This window comes from Gymnoscopelus braueri, assembly GCF_963280865.1.
Source record: "Gymnoscopelus braueri genome assembly, chromosome: 9".
In the NCBI taxonomy this organism is placed as follows: Eukaryota; Metazoa; Chordata; class Actinopteri; order Myctophiformes; family Myctophidae; genus Gymnoscopelus; species Gymnoscopelus braueri.
In genome coordinates, this window is record NC_137610.1 from 16,334,234 (window position 1) to 16,349,454 (window position 15,221).

Here is a 15,221-nt window from a genome sequence, read left to right on the forward strand (position 1 = left end):
GGCGAAGGGAAGTACAGTACAGACGACGTCAACGCCTGCACAGCTAATGCTAGGCTAGCTGTCAACCTTAAACCATAGTCCCAATATAGAATTCATTGGTGTTGCCCACTTTAACCGGGTCAGATGGTAAGCGTACAGTATTGCGTCGATTAAAGGCATTACTAGCTAGCTAACTTCATGGCTCGTTTTAATGACAACACCGTAGCTGGATTGCTAGCTTGCTTGTCGCTAACATTAGCTACTAGTACAGCTAGCTAACGTTCCAAAACCAAAACAAGTCAACTGCTCATGTTGCGAGGCCTTGCAGCTTCTTGGTCAAGATTGTAATGACACATACACACTGTCATCAGGCTTGCTAAAGTTAGCAAGGTCACAGACATGGTCTGTTTTAATTTACTTGGTGATAGCTGTTGAGAAGATAGCTTGTTTTATGTCATCACAGGAACAATCTAAAGAATGTATGGCTGCTATCATAAATTATGTAACTGGGCAGAATCAGATACAGTGACAGATCATGATTTTTGTGTGTGTTTCCCCAGGTTTTAGACAGGCCTACCGTCCAAACATGGGTGACATGAAAACCCCAGATTTTGATGATCTCCTGGCTGCCTTTGACATCCCAGATGCCACTGGGTTGGATGGCAAAGAGCCCATCCAGGAGAGTCATGAGGAGACAGAGGGTCAGCTAAAACACACTGACATGTGCCTGGACGACGATGGCTTATTGGATCACCACGCTGTCACTGCAGCAGATATCCCCGTTGTGAGTGTTATTGTCAAAAACACAAGTCGTCAGGAGTCTCTGGAAGGTTTTGGTGACGGGCTGCATTCAGTCCCTCCATTGCAAAATGGATACAGGGGACTGGAGACCTCTGTTGACTCCAGTGACAGTGAGTCGCCTAACAGTGGCTTTTCCAAGTCGTTTGCGTCGACACTGAATGGCGATGCCTCCAGAGAACAGCTGGCAGAGGCACCGATTCAGCATAAACCTGAAGCAACACCACTCTTTTCACAATCTTTTCCTCAGTTTAGTCCCATCTCTAGTCCTGAATCTGAAGACACTCAGAGTAGTATAGTGGACAGCTGTCAAAAACAAGAAAGACCCTACTTCCCAGGTTTGGTGGAACCTTCCTTGTCAGACAATCAGAAAACAATATCCCTCAGCATGTTTGATGTTTGCCCTGAGGAGAGTGACGCCCGCGAGAACACCCTGAGCAGTATAACAGAATCCACCAAAACCGAACATACACTGACTGAGGAGCCTTCCGGAAGTTACGACAGTGACAAAAACGTTTCTCATGACGGTATACTGCCTCCTCCAAATGACCCAAATCAGACAAAGACCAACTGTGATTCAGCTGCTACGCCTGATATGCCCACCCCTCATTCAGATGTCAAAACTCAGACATCTTCTTGCCTTGAGGCGCTTGTGGCTCTGAATACTGGAAAGGATCACAGTGAGCAAACTAATCTTAGAGAGTCATCAGTGGTTCAGAGTGACCCCATAAAGGCCAGTCCCAAGGTGCCCACATCACCTCAAAGTCCCGGGAGTCCTCTGGAAGCCGCGGAACGGCTGATGAAACCCTCCGACAGCCCTTTAAGCATCTACAGTGAAAGCAGTAGTAAGGCCTCGCCTGCAATGGCCTCTGGTTCACCCCCCTCCATACCCAGGGTCAGAATTAAGACTTTCAAAACCACGTCTGGGCATATCAAGCGCACAGTCACCAGTGTGTTGCCTGATTCAGAGACGGATGACGATCAGTCAGCCTATGAGTCCTCTCCATCTCAGAGTATGATCAGTGAGGATTCCTACTGCAATATGTCTCCTCCTCAGTCTCAAAATGTGGCTGGTGATATCACTGTTGGAATGCCTGTTAAAGAAGGTGCTCCAGTTAGTACTCTTCCATCAAAAGTTGTACACAGTAAATCAGAGGGACACCCTAAGAAGCCAAGCCTAAAGCAATCCCCATCAATTTTCCATAGCGCTAGTGGTGGCCCTGTCAAAAGCTCTTTTGCACAGCAACGGCAGAAACCGAAGAGAATTCCATCAGCCCTAACAGGGCCCGCTACAACAAATACAAACTTCCTTCCCAAAGCAATGCACTTAGCCAGCCTAAACCTGGTCCCTCACAGTGTGGCGGCCTCCGTTGCGGCACGCTCCACGTCACATCAACAGAGTCAACCTGCTCTCTCCTCATCTACAGTGTACAGCACTGTCCCACTGGTGCATCAGGTTAAGAAGCCCAGCCCTCATCCAAACACCTCCGTTCCTAACACAGCAGCAGGAACCTTAAACAGACTGTTGAACAATGCCAACCCCGTGCCTACGTACGTGCCCAACCTGAATCCTCCTCCAGAGAGCAACATCAGTCTTCCGCCCCGTGGATACTGCTGCCTGGAGTGTGGAGACTCCTTCGGGGTGGAAAGGAGTCTCATACACCACTATGGCAGGAGAAGCGTCCACATTGAAGTAGCATGTACCCACTGTGCAAAGACGCTGGTGTTCTTTAACAAGTGTGCCTTGCTGTCACATGCCCGGGAGCACAAGAATAAAGGGATGGTGATGCAGTGCACGCAGCTCTTAATGAAACCCATTGCAGAGGAACAAATGTTTGCACCCCTGAGCACAGGATCATTTGTGAATGCAGACACTCATGTTTTACCATCATCCTCACCTAAAAGCCAACCAGTTATGCCCCTCTATCCAGACAATGTCATCCGGCACCGGCTACGTTGCCTGGAGTGTAACAAGCAATTGTCAGACTACAGAGCACTTGCAGGCCATTACCAGAGGTTGTCAGAAGATCTGGAAGGGCTGGCAAGTAGATATTGTATTATAGCTATATGGGGGAAAAAAGTTGTATGATGGCAATTTCTGATGTAATATTTTTTTGTGTTAAATTTTCTTCATTTATCACATCTAGACATGCAAGGTGTGTTCCATGTTATTACCCAACCGGTGTAGCTTCAAAGCCCACCAACGCATTCATGCACACAAGTCTCCTTACTGCTGCCCAGAGTGTGGCTCGCTGAGTCGTTCTGCAGACATACAGAAGCATGTCAAGGAAAACTGTCTCCACTACACACGCAAGGCTTGGTACAAGTAAGTATTTCCATCAGGCTGCCTTAATTACTCACATTTAGGAGTGAAATGAGTAATCCATTGACAGAAAATGTATCAAATGAAATTTTAGTAAACAAATAATTGGCATAGTGATGTATCGTAAAAATGTGTAATATGTATTTACAACTTCACCAAAATATGAATGCTTGTCTTCCATACTACAGTATTACATAATTTCAGAATTTCTATTTGGATTCAGATAACTTGTGACGTGTTTTCTAAATTAATTGCATAGATGAATAATAAAAAATATTATGGACAGATAATAATCACTAGTTGTAAGTTACTGGAGACAAAATGTGACTGAAAAAGCTATTCTCGTTCTCCCCTGTCCTGCAGGTGTCTTCACTGTGACATGGTTTTTAAGACGGTTCACGGTCAAAAGAATCACATCGAAGAAAAACACTGTGAGGTCTTTTACAAGTGTTCCATCTGTCCAGTTGCCTTCAAATCCTCTGACAGCTGTGACACCCATGTACAAAATAAGCACGACAGTAGCAAAACATCACCTCAGTAAGTTAACCTCTTGAATCTACAATGGCAGCCCTGTTTAAAAATTTACCTTTCTCCTTTCGCAATATGTTTGGCACATATTCTGAATGACTTTTATTCTTTGTTTTCTTTTTCTTTTACTGTATTATTGTTTGTCTCTGTCTTCCAGGTTAATCTTTAAGTGCTCATGCGAGACAGTGTTCAAGAAAAAGCAGTTACTCTTTCAGCACTTCCATCAGAGTGCCAGTAAGCGAGTTACTTGTGTATTCAAGTGTCCAGAGTGCTCTTCAGTTTTCCCCCAGAAGCAGGTGTTGATGCAGCACTTCAAGGTTGGCCCTGCTTGTCTTTCTTTCTTGAGATATGATGTGTATGACTTAATATGGATACATTACTTTATAATTAACCCTCTGTGAATGATCCATTAGTTATTGTGTATTGTTTTTCTTTGTTTTATTGTGTATGAGCCTTTACATGGCCTCCTGATGCTGTATCTCTATACTGCTTTGTTACATATGTATTATTTAAGAACTGCATACAGTATGTCCATATCTGGACAGCATTAATTTCCATTCCCCAGCAGTCGTACAGTAAGCACATTCAGGGCAAGATTCTTATTATATTCGTATTTTTATTTTATTTTTCTCACTTAAATTCTTTGCGCCTTATGTTGTTTCAGATGCATTCAATTTACAATTTACAATTTAGGCATTTAGCAGACGCTTTCTGCTCCTAGAAAAATACGTTATTTATCAAAAAGTCGCATCAGCCTGGAAATATGCTTGTCATCTTTAGCATACCTTGTGTATCATCAAAATGTGCACTTCTGTGAATGCATTTAAAGGAGGACTGCGCAAATGGCGGGAGTAGACTAGATACACATTCGGCTGGAAAAGACAGCCTCTAAAAGACAGGTGCTCTAATAGACAGGTGCAAATCCAGTTCTAGTTTTTGTTTCTGCTGACTATAGGGGAAATGGTTACGGTTATAATGATGGCAGGAAATGGCGACTGACATAACTACACTGTCATTGTGATTTATAGTCCTGTTTCAGTTTCTTGATTATGAAACAAATAGATTCCGATATGCCTTCTTGTTTCTTTCATTCCCACAGTTTCCATGTATTCATCCTCTGAGCAAATGACGATCGCATTATTCTGATATAATCAGATCAAAGTATTTTCAGAAATACTAACAACAATAACACATTCATTCATTGATTTGATATGAATTGCAAATACTCACAAAATATACATTCAAAACATGCCAGTTCCCTTTCAACTTAAGTTGCTTGAAAAATGCAAGGTTGGGATGACCAAAAATAAATAAATAGTTCGTTTTCACCTTCCATGTACAAATCTGGCCCTCGGTATGCATATTATATAAAGACAGGACTTTATGTGTACATTATGTATACACTATGTAGTAGGACATAATGCAGTATATCTACACTTAGTACTTGAAAGTACGGTATATTATATTCAGTTCTCTACTCAGGCATTAATAAAGTTTTGTATCAAATCTCATCACAAGTACAGCAGTAATTCATTTCTCTGTTTGTGCTATCTGTTGTCTATTCTACAGAGTGTGCATGGTGGTATCTTCAAAGGGGAGGCGGAAAAGAACGGTAATCAGACGGACAGGACCACTCAGCACCAGGAGACTGTATCCACAGTCCAGCAGCCCAATATTCCCAGCACCGCTAAACGCACGCGCACACGCACACGCACACGCACAGACACCAACAGAAAGAGAGCCGAGCAGGACAGCAAACCCAGTGTGAAGCCTGCTGGCTGGACCTGTGGCGAGTGTCTCCAGGCGTTCCCTGAGCGAGACTCCTATGTTTCTCACATGAAAAGTGACCACGGAAGGGTGAGCATTATGGGTTCTCCTTCTCCATGATGAAGTGTGTTTTATTTTTTATGCATTTCTTTTTAAACCCTTCTATGATTGATTATTTGTTTTACCATGTTGCACTCTGAGATTCCCTATGAATGAAAAGTGCAATAGAAATAACATTTATTATTATAATATTATATATATTTAAAAATAAAATACTTGGAGTGTTATAAATAGAGTTGACTGAAGACCTATTGATGGTCTTTCACTTAGGTATTTGTATTGGAGTAGTTAATGAATTCTTCAGGAATATGCACAAAATGTACAATATTCACACAATCTCATGGCAGCCATTTAGTTTATTTGCAAGTTTCTCAACCCTCAGATGATGAAGAGCAAAATGGCCACTTTGTGAATAAAAATGATCTATTATTGTTAAGAAGTAAAGTACAGTAGATGTTGGCATCAGCCTGTGCATTTTTCTATATAGCCAAGTTAGTCAACTGTATATATGTTTTTTACAGTCCATGAAGAGGTATCCGTGTCGACAGTGTGAGAGGTCTTTCAACTCTTCGACCAGTTTGAGAAGGCACATACGCAATGACCATGATGTTAAGAAAACGTACTCTTGTTGGTAAGACTTTCATAAAATATGCAGTCTTGTCATTGTCTTAAATCATTTTATTAAAATAAGTTATTTATTCTCATGTGGTGTGCTTTTCATTCCCAAGGTATTGCACGGATACAAAGACCGTATTCAACACGGGTGTGATGTTGAAGAACCACATAAGTCTAATGCACGGCATCAAAAACCCTGATTTAAGCTTAATGCCAAAAACACCTATACAGGAATCCAACGTCTTGAGAGAGGTGATTTGTTTTCCTCCTTCTTATCTGTACATTTCCTTTATCTTTACATAGAAAACAACATGCATAATTACAGTAACCACAAGGAAAATGCATCTTATCCGTATTTGTTGTCATTCTCGAACGGTGGCTTGTTTGTTTGTTTTAACAGGGACTGGGCACAAAAAGACCTGCCACAGACACCCAGAGCGAGAGGCGAGACCCTGCCGTCAGTCAAGACGTTTCTTCGGCCAAACGTCCGAAGGCTTCGTTTCGCTGCTCAAAGTGTGGCTTCACCACAGAGGACAGCACTCAGTTCCAGGAGCACATACCTCAGCATAAGACCGACGACAACACTCCCCAGTGCCTTCACTGTGGACTATGCTTCACATCCCCAATGTCACTTAACAGGCACCTTTACATCGTACACAAAGTAAAAGAAGACGAGAAGCCCCTGTCCTCCGTGGAGGAACCAGAGATTAGAAAGGAGGTGCAACATGCTAGATCATCTGAGGCTGATGCAGTGAATGAATCGCTACAACGGCGCTCAGATGATGCACAGCAGGCAGAAGAGAAATCATCAGGACCACACTGTGATGGCACCTTGAACTGTCATTTAAAACCCAGCTCAAAAGCTCAAACACAGGAAGTCTGTCTCCAGTAGGCAGAGCAAACATCTTTAAAGCTGCTTCAGTATCTCCCATCTTTTTTCTTTTTTTTTATTACAGTTTGTGTGACGATGACGTACTGTACAACTCTCGCTTTGAAGCGGTACTTGTGATGTTTTGGGCTCCATTGATGCCAGATGTCACAATTGAAATACACTCCTACATTTACTGAAAGGCAGTATTTTTTAGAAGATAAGACATATTTTAGCATCACATATTTCTTTTGAATAGCTCCTGCATGTTGGTATTATATAGACAATAACTGTTGAAGAGCCTTTGGGACACACTCACAATCTTAGAACTATAGATCTCTAGTAGTATTTTCTAATTGTTGCATCCACCCAAACAAGATACTCAGGAATGTCTTAATTTTGTTAGTATTGACTGATATAACAGAAGGGAGGGGATGGATTTTACCAATGTTATCAACAGCCATCCAATTAGTGTAAATTCATGTTAAAGCATTATTTATTGCAACACAGAATATTAATACCTGAATAAAATTCAGGTTGCCGAATGCAATACCAATGAAGTACAAATGTATTGCACCCATAAGCATTTCTAATATATTTATTTACACACATTTATGGTCATCATTTAAACAAAATGTGGTATATTTCAGTATCCAAAACATAGTTTTACATTCATATAAAACAGTTAACAAAACAAAAGCCATCTAATGATTTATTTTATTTTTTACATAACTTTCATTTAAATCCTTACACAATTTATTTTACTTATCTAAAATGTGTTTCTATCATGTGGCTATTGTAAATGTATAGAATTTTTGGTTGCTTGTCATCCTGGAGCCGGTGTAATACGGAGTGTTCTGTGGAACCATTAGGTGATGCAGAGGTATTGGAAATGTGGCACAGTGGTGATTGAGAATACCTCCGAATAGTGTGTTCAAGCAAGTGAAAGGACATTATCGAGATCAGGGTACTTTAATTTTGTTTTTAATTGTTTCAGAAGAATCCGGAGCAGGTGTTATGAAGTGTGTAAGTGAAGGTCGATGACATGTTTGAATGCATGTTTTAGAAACCAGGGCCTGTATTTATGAAGCCTTTAAGAAAATGGGAAACCACTCGTCTGGGAACACTGGTTAGGTTATACAATCGTACAAGGATTGTATACATGTGAATTTAGAGGAAAGTTGGTCTCTGGTCCGCACTTGTATTCTAGGGTGCTTCACGAATGCAGGCCCTAGTTTGTATAGCAGTCTGTCGTGTTGTTTGGGATTTTGGGCTTTTCCTACCTCCACAGTCAATGGCCGTGATTGTTATACTTGATGTGGCTTTGGGGAGGCAGGTTAATTCAGTGCAATGTAAGAAAAAAAAAGTTATATTATATCCCACATTGAATTTCATAAATTATTTTGGGAATGATATTAATATATGGTCATATTGACTTGATTATCAAGTGAAGTTTCTATTTAAGTGCTATATGAGCGGTTTATTTGTCTGTAATCCTAAGCATCTGTCCTTAAATCACCATAATGGCCACTGTGGAAAGTGCAGAGGCCAAAATGAAAATATGTAATTTTCACAACATGTTTCTTGTTTTATAATGCTTGTTGAGAGACATTTGTACTTTTGATACTGTGTACAGTAAGAACAGTAAGTTAATCTGTGTACATACATTATCTTATGATTGAATTGCAGCATTTTATAAAGCCCTCACCTATTCAGCATGCAGTGGCCTTTGTGCCTTGCTGTTATGTTTACTTCAAATACAAAATAAATTGGTGCAATTAATGGTGCTCTCCTTGTCTTCAGTTTGAAACGTTAGAGTAATCGGCTCAAATGCCAAGGAAAATGATGCATGCAAAGAATTATTCTTTGTAGAGATGGCATTTGTGCATGGGAATTCTTGGTATTGCACTGCAGATAAGATTCTTTGAAGTGGCGAGATGGATAGATACCTTTATTATCCTGTGGGGGAAATTCCACCGCAGGTTACAATGGTACGCTCTTATAACATCATCACATAAGGGACCAACCACTGGTGGGGGATTTCATATTAGAATATTAAGCCCATCCCTTCTCTGTATAACTGCCAGGCTCCGGAGTAGCAGAAGTGCTAAGACATTTTAAATCCTGGAGGGATTCACCAGCAATAATTGAATAATACATACAGTATAAGGGATGAGTGGACCATTGGCAGGGATTTGCAGAACTGGATTTCTGTCTTCTTTCATTCTAATCTCATACATTGCTATGACGTCTTCAATGACTCTAGATTTAACAGAACTTCGAAACAAAGTTTCAAAGATCAAAGTGAACCCGCGAGGAAATCTATGGGCAACAGGTAAAGTCATGTATTAAAAAATGTACAGTATATTTTTAAATATATTTATCTTCTAATTGTTCACATTGAATTGATGTGCTTTGTTCTGTAAGGTCACTTCATGGGCAAGAAAAGTGTTGTGGACAGCACTATCTTGGAGTCTGTGTTGGGAAATGTTGATCTACCCAGTAAAGTGGAAGCTGCCATCCCATCACATAAAGCAGGGGAGAGGGAGATGATCTTTGAGCTGTTAAAAATTGCTCTACATGCTCAACACAAACAGGGCTTGGACATGTTAGTAGAATTTATATTATTGATTTAATTTATAATAATTCACAATTTATAAAGATAATATAAATGTGTTTTAAGTGTATGTGTTTTTGTGTGTACTGGAGCATATCAACTATTATATATCATATTTTCTCTTACAGCAAGCAGGATCCTGCCTGAAGATAGAACAAGTTGATTATTGTATTTTATTTTAGTTATTTGTATTTATTTATTTTAGAAATTTCACTAGAGGATAAGCCCCTTGAGATGCAGCATCTCGTTTTCGAGGGGGTCCTCAATACATATTTTGTGAAAAATGTAAGCTGAAATAAGTTATAACTTATTCTTTATTATTTTTGTCAGTGGTGGCAATTTTGATAAATGAAGGTCGTGATTATCATTATCAATGATTATTGTGTGTGTCTATGTGCAGGGTGTTGCTGAAAATGAGCATGTATGTTTAGCAATTACCCTGGGTAAATAAAGAACAAAAAAAAAAAAAGATCCAATAGCCACTGCTTTGAGGTTTAATGTCTAATGTTTGTGGTTCATTCATAATTTTAGTTTTGATTCCTGTCATGTAATAAATTGGTACAGAAAGCTATGCCTACTGGTCTCAATTTGTTTTGCTTATTTACAGCTTATTTATTTACTAACTCTACAGCATGCAGTATATCCAAAGTACCAATGCAATATTTTACATGATTTGCCCAGAGTGCATGGGAATTGTATAAACCTTTTAATATAATTGTACAATGACACCTAATGCTTAAAGGACCACTTCACCCATTTTCAACCTCCCATAATATATTGGGCCTCACTCCTCACTAATGCTCATTACCACCATTTAGCACCATTTCTGTCTACTAACTCCATGTCTAACGCAAGAACAATCAGCAATTTTAGCCATTACTACAAAATGACGTCACTGAGCCACGGTGATAAGCGGTAAGGTGGTCACTTCAGGACACGTACAGTAGCTGTTTTTACTCTTCTCCCACCACTACCCAATAATGAGTATTATTGAAGGACCACTTATATTAAGAAAATGGGTGAAGTGCTCTTAATAAAAAAGCCACATGGGTTTGGAGGCTACATCAATGAAACATTATGACAAGCATCATCATATAAATATTTGATGATAATGTTTGGTAATTGGTGCACCCCCCCTTTTATCACGTCATACTGAAATGTATGTATGTACTTACTTCCAGGTTACCTTTATTAACAACATGCCCAGCTAGTGAAGCGTCTCTCCATCTACTACTTTATCTACTTTTAAGTTTGATAAAAATCTAACTGCAGAATATCAATTAATTAAAAATGACAAATCACAGACAGGTGAGGTGACGGTATTATCTGTCATAGTCCTCATGAAGGCTTGGGCCCAGTCATCTCAAGTGCCCACAGTCCTCTGCATACCCCAGGTTGTAGCATGGATGTACATATCCTATGCACTCCAGTCTGTAGATACTGACTTGGTCAATAGCCATGGGGGAGGGTGAAACTTCTTGACTGGTGAAAACATAGTCGTCCAAACTGTGGTTTTGACCAGGGGTCTTCAACTACACTTTTACTACAGGGGGTCCGCCAAATCTTTGTGTGATAGGATTATTTTTTTTACCTTAAACACTTGAACCCTAGCGTCCCTTTTTCTGAGGAATACTTTAGCCAAAAATAGCAGATCTACAAGCTCACAACGCCTTGCGCTGCGAGGCGTTGTGAGCTTGTAGATCGGCTATTTTTTGGCAAAGAGGTATAAGTGTAAAGGGGAAAAAAGAGCAGACCAAGTAAACAAAAAAAGTTTCATCTAAAACACAATTTCATACAATATAGAGGGGGTCCCTGCTTCATCTCTCTCAGATAGGAGGTCCCAGCTTCATCTCTCTCTCAGCTAGGGGGTCCTTGGCCTGAAAACGTTGAAGACCCCTGGTTTAGACCATTATGTTTGCTTATCTGATCTATTTGGTTGATCTGCCTATTATATCTATTTAATCTGTCTGATTTTACCTGCAATATTTACCTGTGAAACACACACCGATGGCAGAGGAATGGTGCACACCTTGTAGTAACTACTACAGCATCTGGGTACACAAAGTGGCATTTTGTTAACTTTTGAACTCTCTGCATACGATCACACAGGATGTCTTGATGGAGAAACTTCAGCTGTTTATTTTTTTCTGTTTCTGTCCCTTTGTCAGACTTTACTTATCTAACCTTGTCCATGGTGTCTACCATCATGTGATATTGTCAGTAAGCCACTTGTACTAATACAGTAGCTTGACTGACAACAAAAATTGTCCTGGTTTAGTATATGTTTTTGGGATCAAACACAACAGTAAAATTGCTTCTGTATCTGGTAAATAAACATGTTTTGTATTTGTTTTGTTTTTATTCCAGGCAAATGTTCCAGGGTCGACAGAAAGATATCTGTATTTAAATAATGTTTACTATTCTATAATGGAAATTTGCTTTCAAAACAGAGAAGTTATAGTGACATATATTGCTATTGGTCTATTTGTTTTTTTCCCCTTTAATTTTGAAAATGTATCATGATGCTTGCATGTATTTTTATCACTACGTACAAATTAGGTATAATTTATATTATCATTCTGAAATATCATTTGATCATTGTCACATTACATACACCTTATTTGTATCTCAAAGCTAAGGCAGGCAATATCCCACTTCCAGTGGGAAGGCAAAGGCATGCCATAACAAAAGACCAGACTTCCTAGCAGGGTGAGTAGATAAGCACATGTGCATCAAAGAGCATTTATTTTAATTGAATTCATTTGAAGGCAAGCATCCTGACAGGAATTGCGTGTCAGTGCAATACGACAGTGTAGGAATAGAAGTGTTGAATGAGAGTTGCTTTAGGCTACAGCCACACTAATACATTTTCATTTAAAAACAAATTTGAAAATGAAAACACATTCACAGCCACACAAAAATGTTATCTGAAATAATCTCCGTCCACACTGCAGTCCTGAAAACACATATTACATTTGACATTTGACAGCCATTTGATAACAAAATTGAAATAGGCAACACTTGGTAGGCTACTACCGAGAATTAACAGACTCCATCAAGTTTGTCAAATTGCAGAATATCAATTAATTAAAATAACAAATTACAGACAGGTGAGGTGAGCATATTTGACAGCCATTTGATAACAAATTTGAAATAGGCAACACTTGGTAGGCTACTACTGAGAATTGACAGAATCCATCAAATTTGTCAAATTGCAAAAATATCAATTAATTAAAATAACAAGGTGAGGTGACCATTATCTGTCATAGTCCTCATGAAGGCTTGGGCCCAGTCTTCTCAAGTGCCCACAGTCTTCTTCATACCCCAGGTTGTAGCATATTGTTGCTGTCCGGCAGGAACCAGCTAACTCAATTTCTCCGCTTTTGCATTTTTTTTTCATAAATCAGTGCTATTGAACACCCTTTACGTCTGTTGGTAAAAAAATATTGAACCGATGAAAAGTATTAAAAAGTGCTAAAACATGCTTTTGACAAAAGCAGCTAACTCCATTGGATCTGGAGCTGGTTTTGCCGACTCCAGGCTCCCCCCCTTTTGACCTCCAACCTCATTGTGAGCTTGGAGGTCCATTCAGCTGTTCTTATCAATGATGAACAAAACCTCCTAACTCCACTTATTGTTTTTTTCAGTTTAGTTTTTTTCATTTCCTGAAGAATGAACATTTTGGAGTTAGCTGGTTCCTGCCGGACAGCAGAGATATGGTGGTTGTACATATCCAATGCACTCCAGTCAGTAAAACATTTTAGCTGAAATAATCTCTGTCCACACTGCAGTCCTGAAAACACATATCACATATTACATTTGACATTTGACAGCCAATTGACAACATTGCATTTGGTAAAAAAAAATAACATATACATTTAAAGAATGTTTCCCCTTTCTGTTATTATCGTCTGTGGATTTAGCTGTTAGGTGACCTGTTTAGGTAACACAAGGCAGTGGCCTCATGTCTCTAAACAGACATATATAGCAGTCTTTATAATCTGTCATTGCAAAACTGTTTCTCAAGAACAATGTTGTTGTAACTTAGGGTTAGTTAGGTTAAAAAATCCCCTAGCGTAGAATTGAACTTGAATTTCAATTCTTCCCTCTCAAAATAGACCCCATGCAACATTGAAATCCAAACACTTTATCGGTTTATTTGGGTACAAGAACACTATGATGTCAAAACCAGAGCGCTCTGAAATCAGATCAGATTCTCAGAGAAGATTACATAATGCTCCCATGGAGAGTGAAATGACTGGAGTGGAGGCGTGAACAATCAGACAGGTGCACACATTACGCAAAGGAAGTAAATCAGGTATCATCAATACTGAGTAACCTAGTCTCAGAAATATAAAGGAAAACAAAAGTAGTATTGTACATTATAAACAAATCAAACATCTTCATACAGAGTCATGACCATGAGTACACAACATCTGGGTAACAAGGCAACATAAGAGACATGAATAGTCAGACTACAGACCAGACTATCAAAAGTCATGAGTCTCATGACATGGAAAAATAAGTACGCCTAGACTAAAGTACAAGATATACCAACTCCTTATAAACATCAAAGCATAGGTGTATAGTAAAACCTGCAAAACATATTTGCAGGTTAAATCGAGAAAACATCTCTTTTTATTCTCTGATTCTATTGCAGCAGGAACGGTAACGCACACCAAGGGTTTGGTGAGGTGCTGACCTTCGGGAACAATCTTAAATAGGAGGGGAAAACGTTGCACATTCTGGTTCCATATGTATTTTTATTTGACGTTTCGCCCCTTAGGCTTTCTTCAGAATCAACTAATTCTCTGAATCTGTCATACACTGACTTCATGACTGATTGACTTGCTGATTGCTGAGTGCACCTGCCTGCACTTGTTCACGCCTCCACTCTGAAGTATATTTGGATGTGTAATTTCACTCTCCACATGTTCTGACGAAGGTCTTGTACCGAAAGCTCAGCCTATAAATAGATGGTATTTGCATTACAGTGTTGCTGGAATCTACTTTGATACATATATACATTTCTTTTCCTTTTTCATCCATTATTATTTAAAAAAATGTGGCATGCAGATTTCCTTTTTTACTGAAATGTGTATTATACAATTGTAATGCATTTTTGGTTGTATGTCAGCCTGGAGCTGGAAAATGAAAAAAATTAAACATTTCAGTTTCCACAACAATGTGCCAGAGTTAGTTAAATAGCTCATTTTCATCTGTAGTCCCAGGGCAGGTTATAAAAAGTAGTGGCCTAAGTAATTATCAATACAATACAATACAATACAATACAATACAATACAATACAATACAATACAATACAATACAATACAATACAATACAATACAATACAATACAATACAATACAATACAATACCATACAAAAAAACACAACAACACAAAAACAGTTACAGTACAAACAAAACTATGAGATTTGTAAGAGCTGTGTCAAAATTGAGGCAGTGTTATTACCCAAGATTGTATGTTGTGTTGTACTGTTATGCTCTTTCCTACCTCCATAGTCAATGTCATTGATTAATGTGGCTTTGAGGAGTGGCAGGTGAATTCAGCGCAATGTAAAAATTGCAATTCAATGTGCATATATCTCCCACATTCAATTGCATACATTATTTTGGGAAGGTGGTTTATTTCTCTGTAATCCTAAG

The 15,221-nt window shown here is 39.2% G+C and overlaps 1 protein-coding gene across 1 annotated transcript; it reads left to right on the plus strand.

The window, feature by feature from the left end:
- On the plus strand, window positions 1-8,727 carry znf592 (zinc finger protein 592). Its single transcript, XM_080437506.1, has 9 exons — window positions 1-126; window positions 540-2,818; window positions 2,925-3,103; window positions 3,464-3,637; window positions 3,786-3,945; window positions 5,198-5,485; window positions 5,977-6,086; window positions 6,184-6,322; window positions 6,471-8,727. Exons 2-9 carry the CDS (start codon window positions 566-568, stop codon window positions 6,960-6,962), a joined length of 3,795 nt encoding a protein of 1,264 aa, XP_080293632.1. The 5' UTR covers window positions 1-126; window positions 540-565; the 3' UTR covers window positions 6,963-8,727.
- The last annotated feature ends 6,494 nt before the right edge of the window (window positions 8,728-15,221 follow it).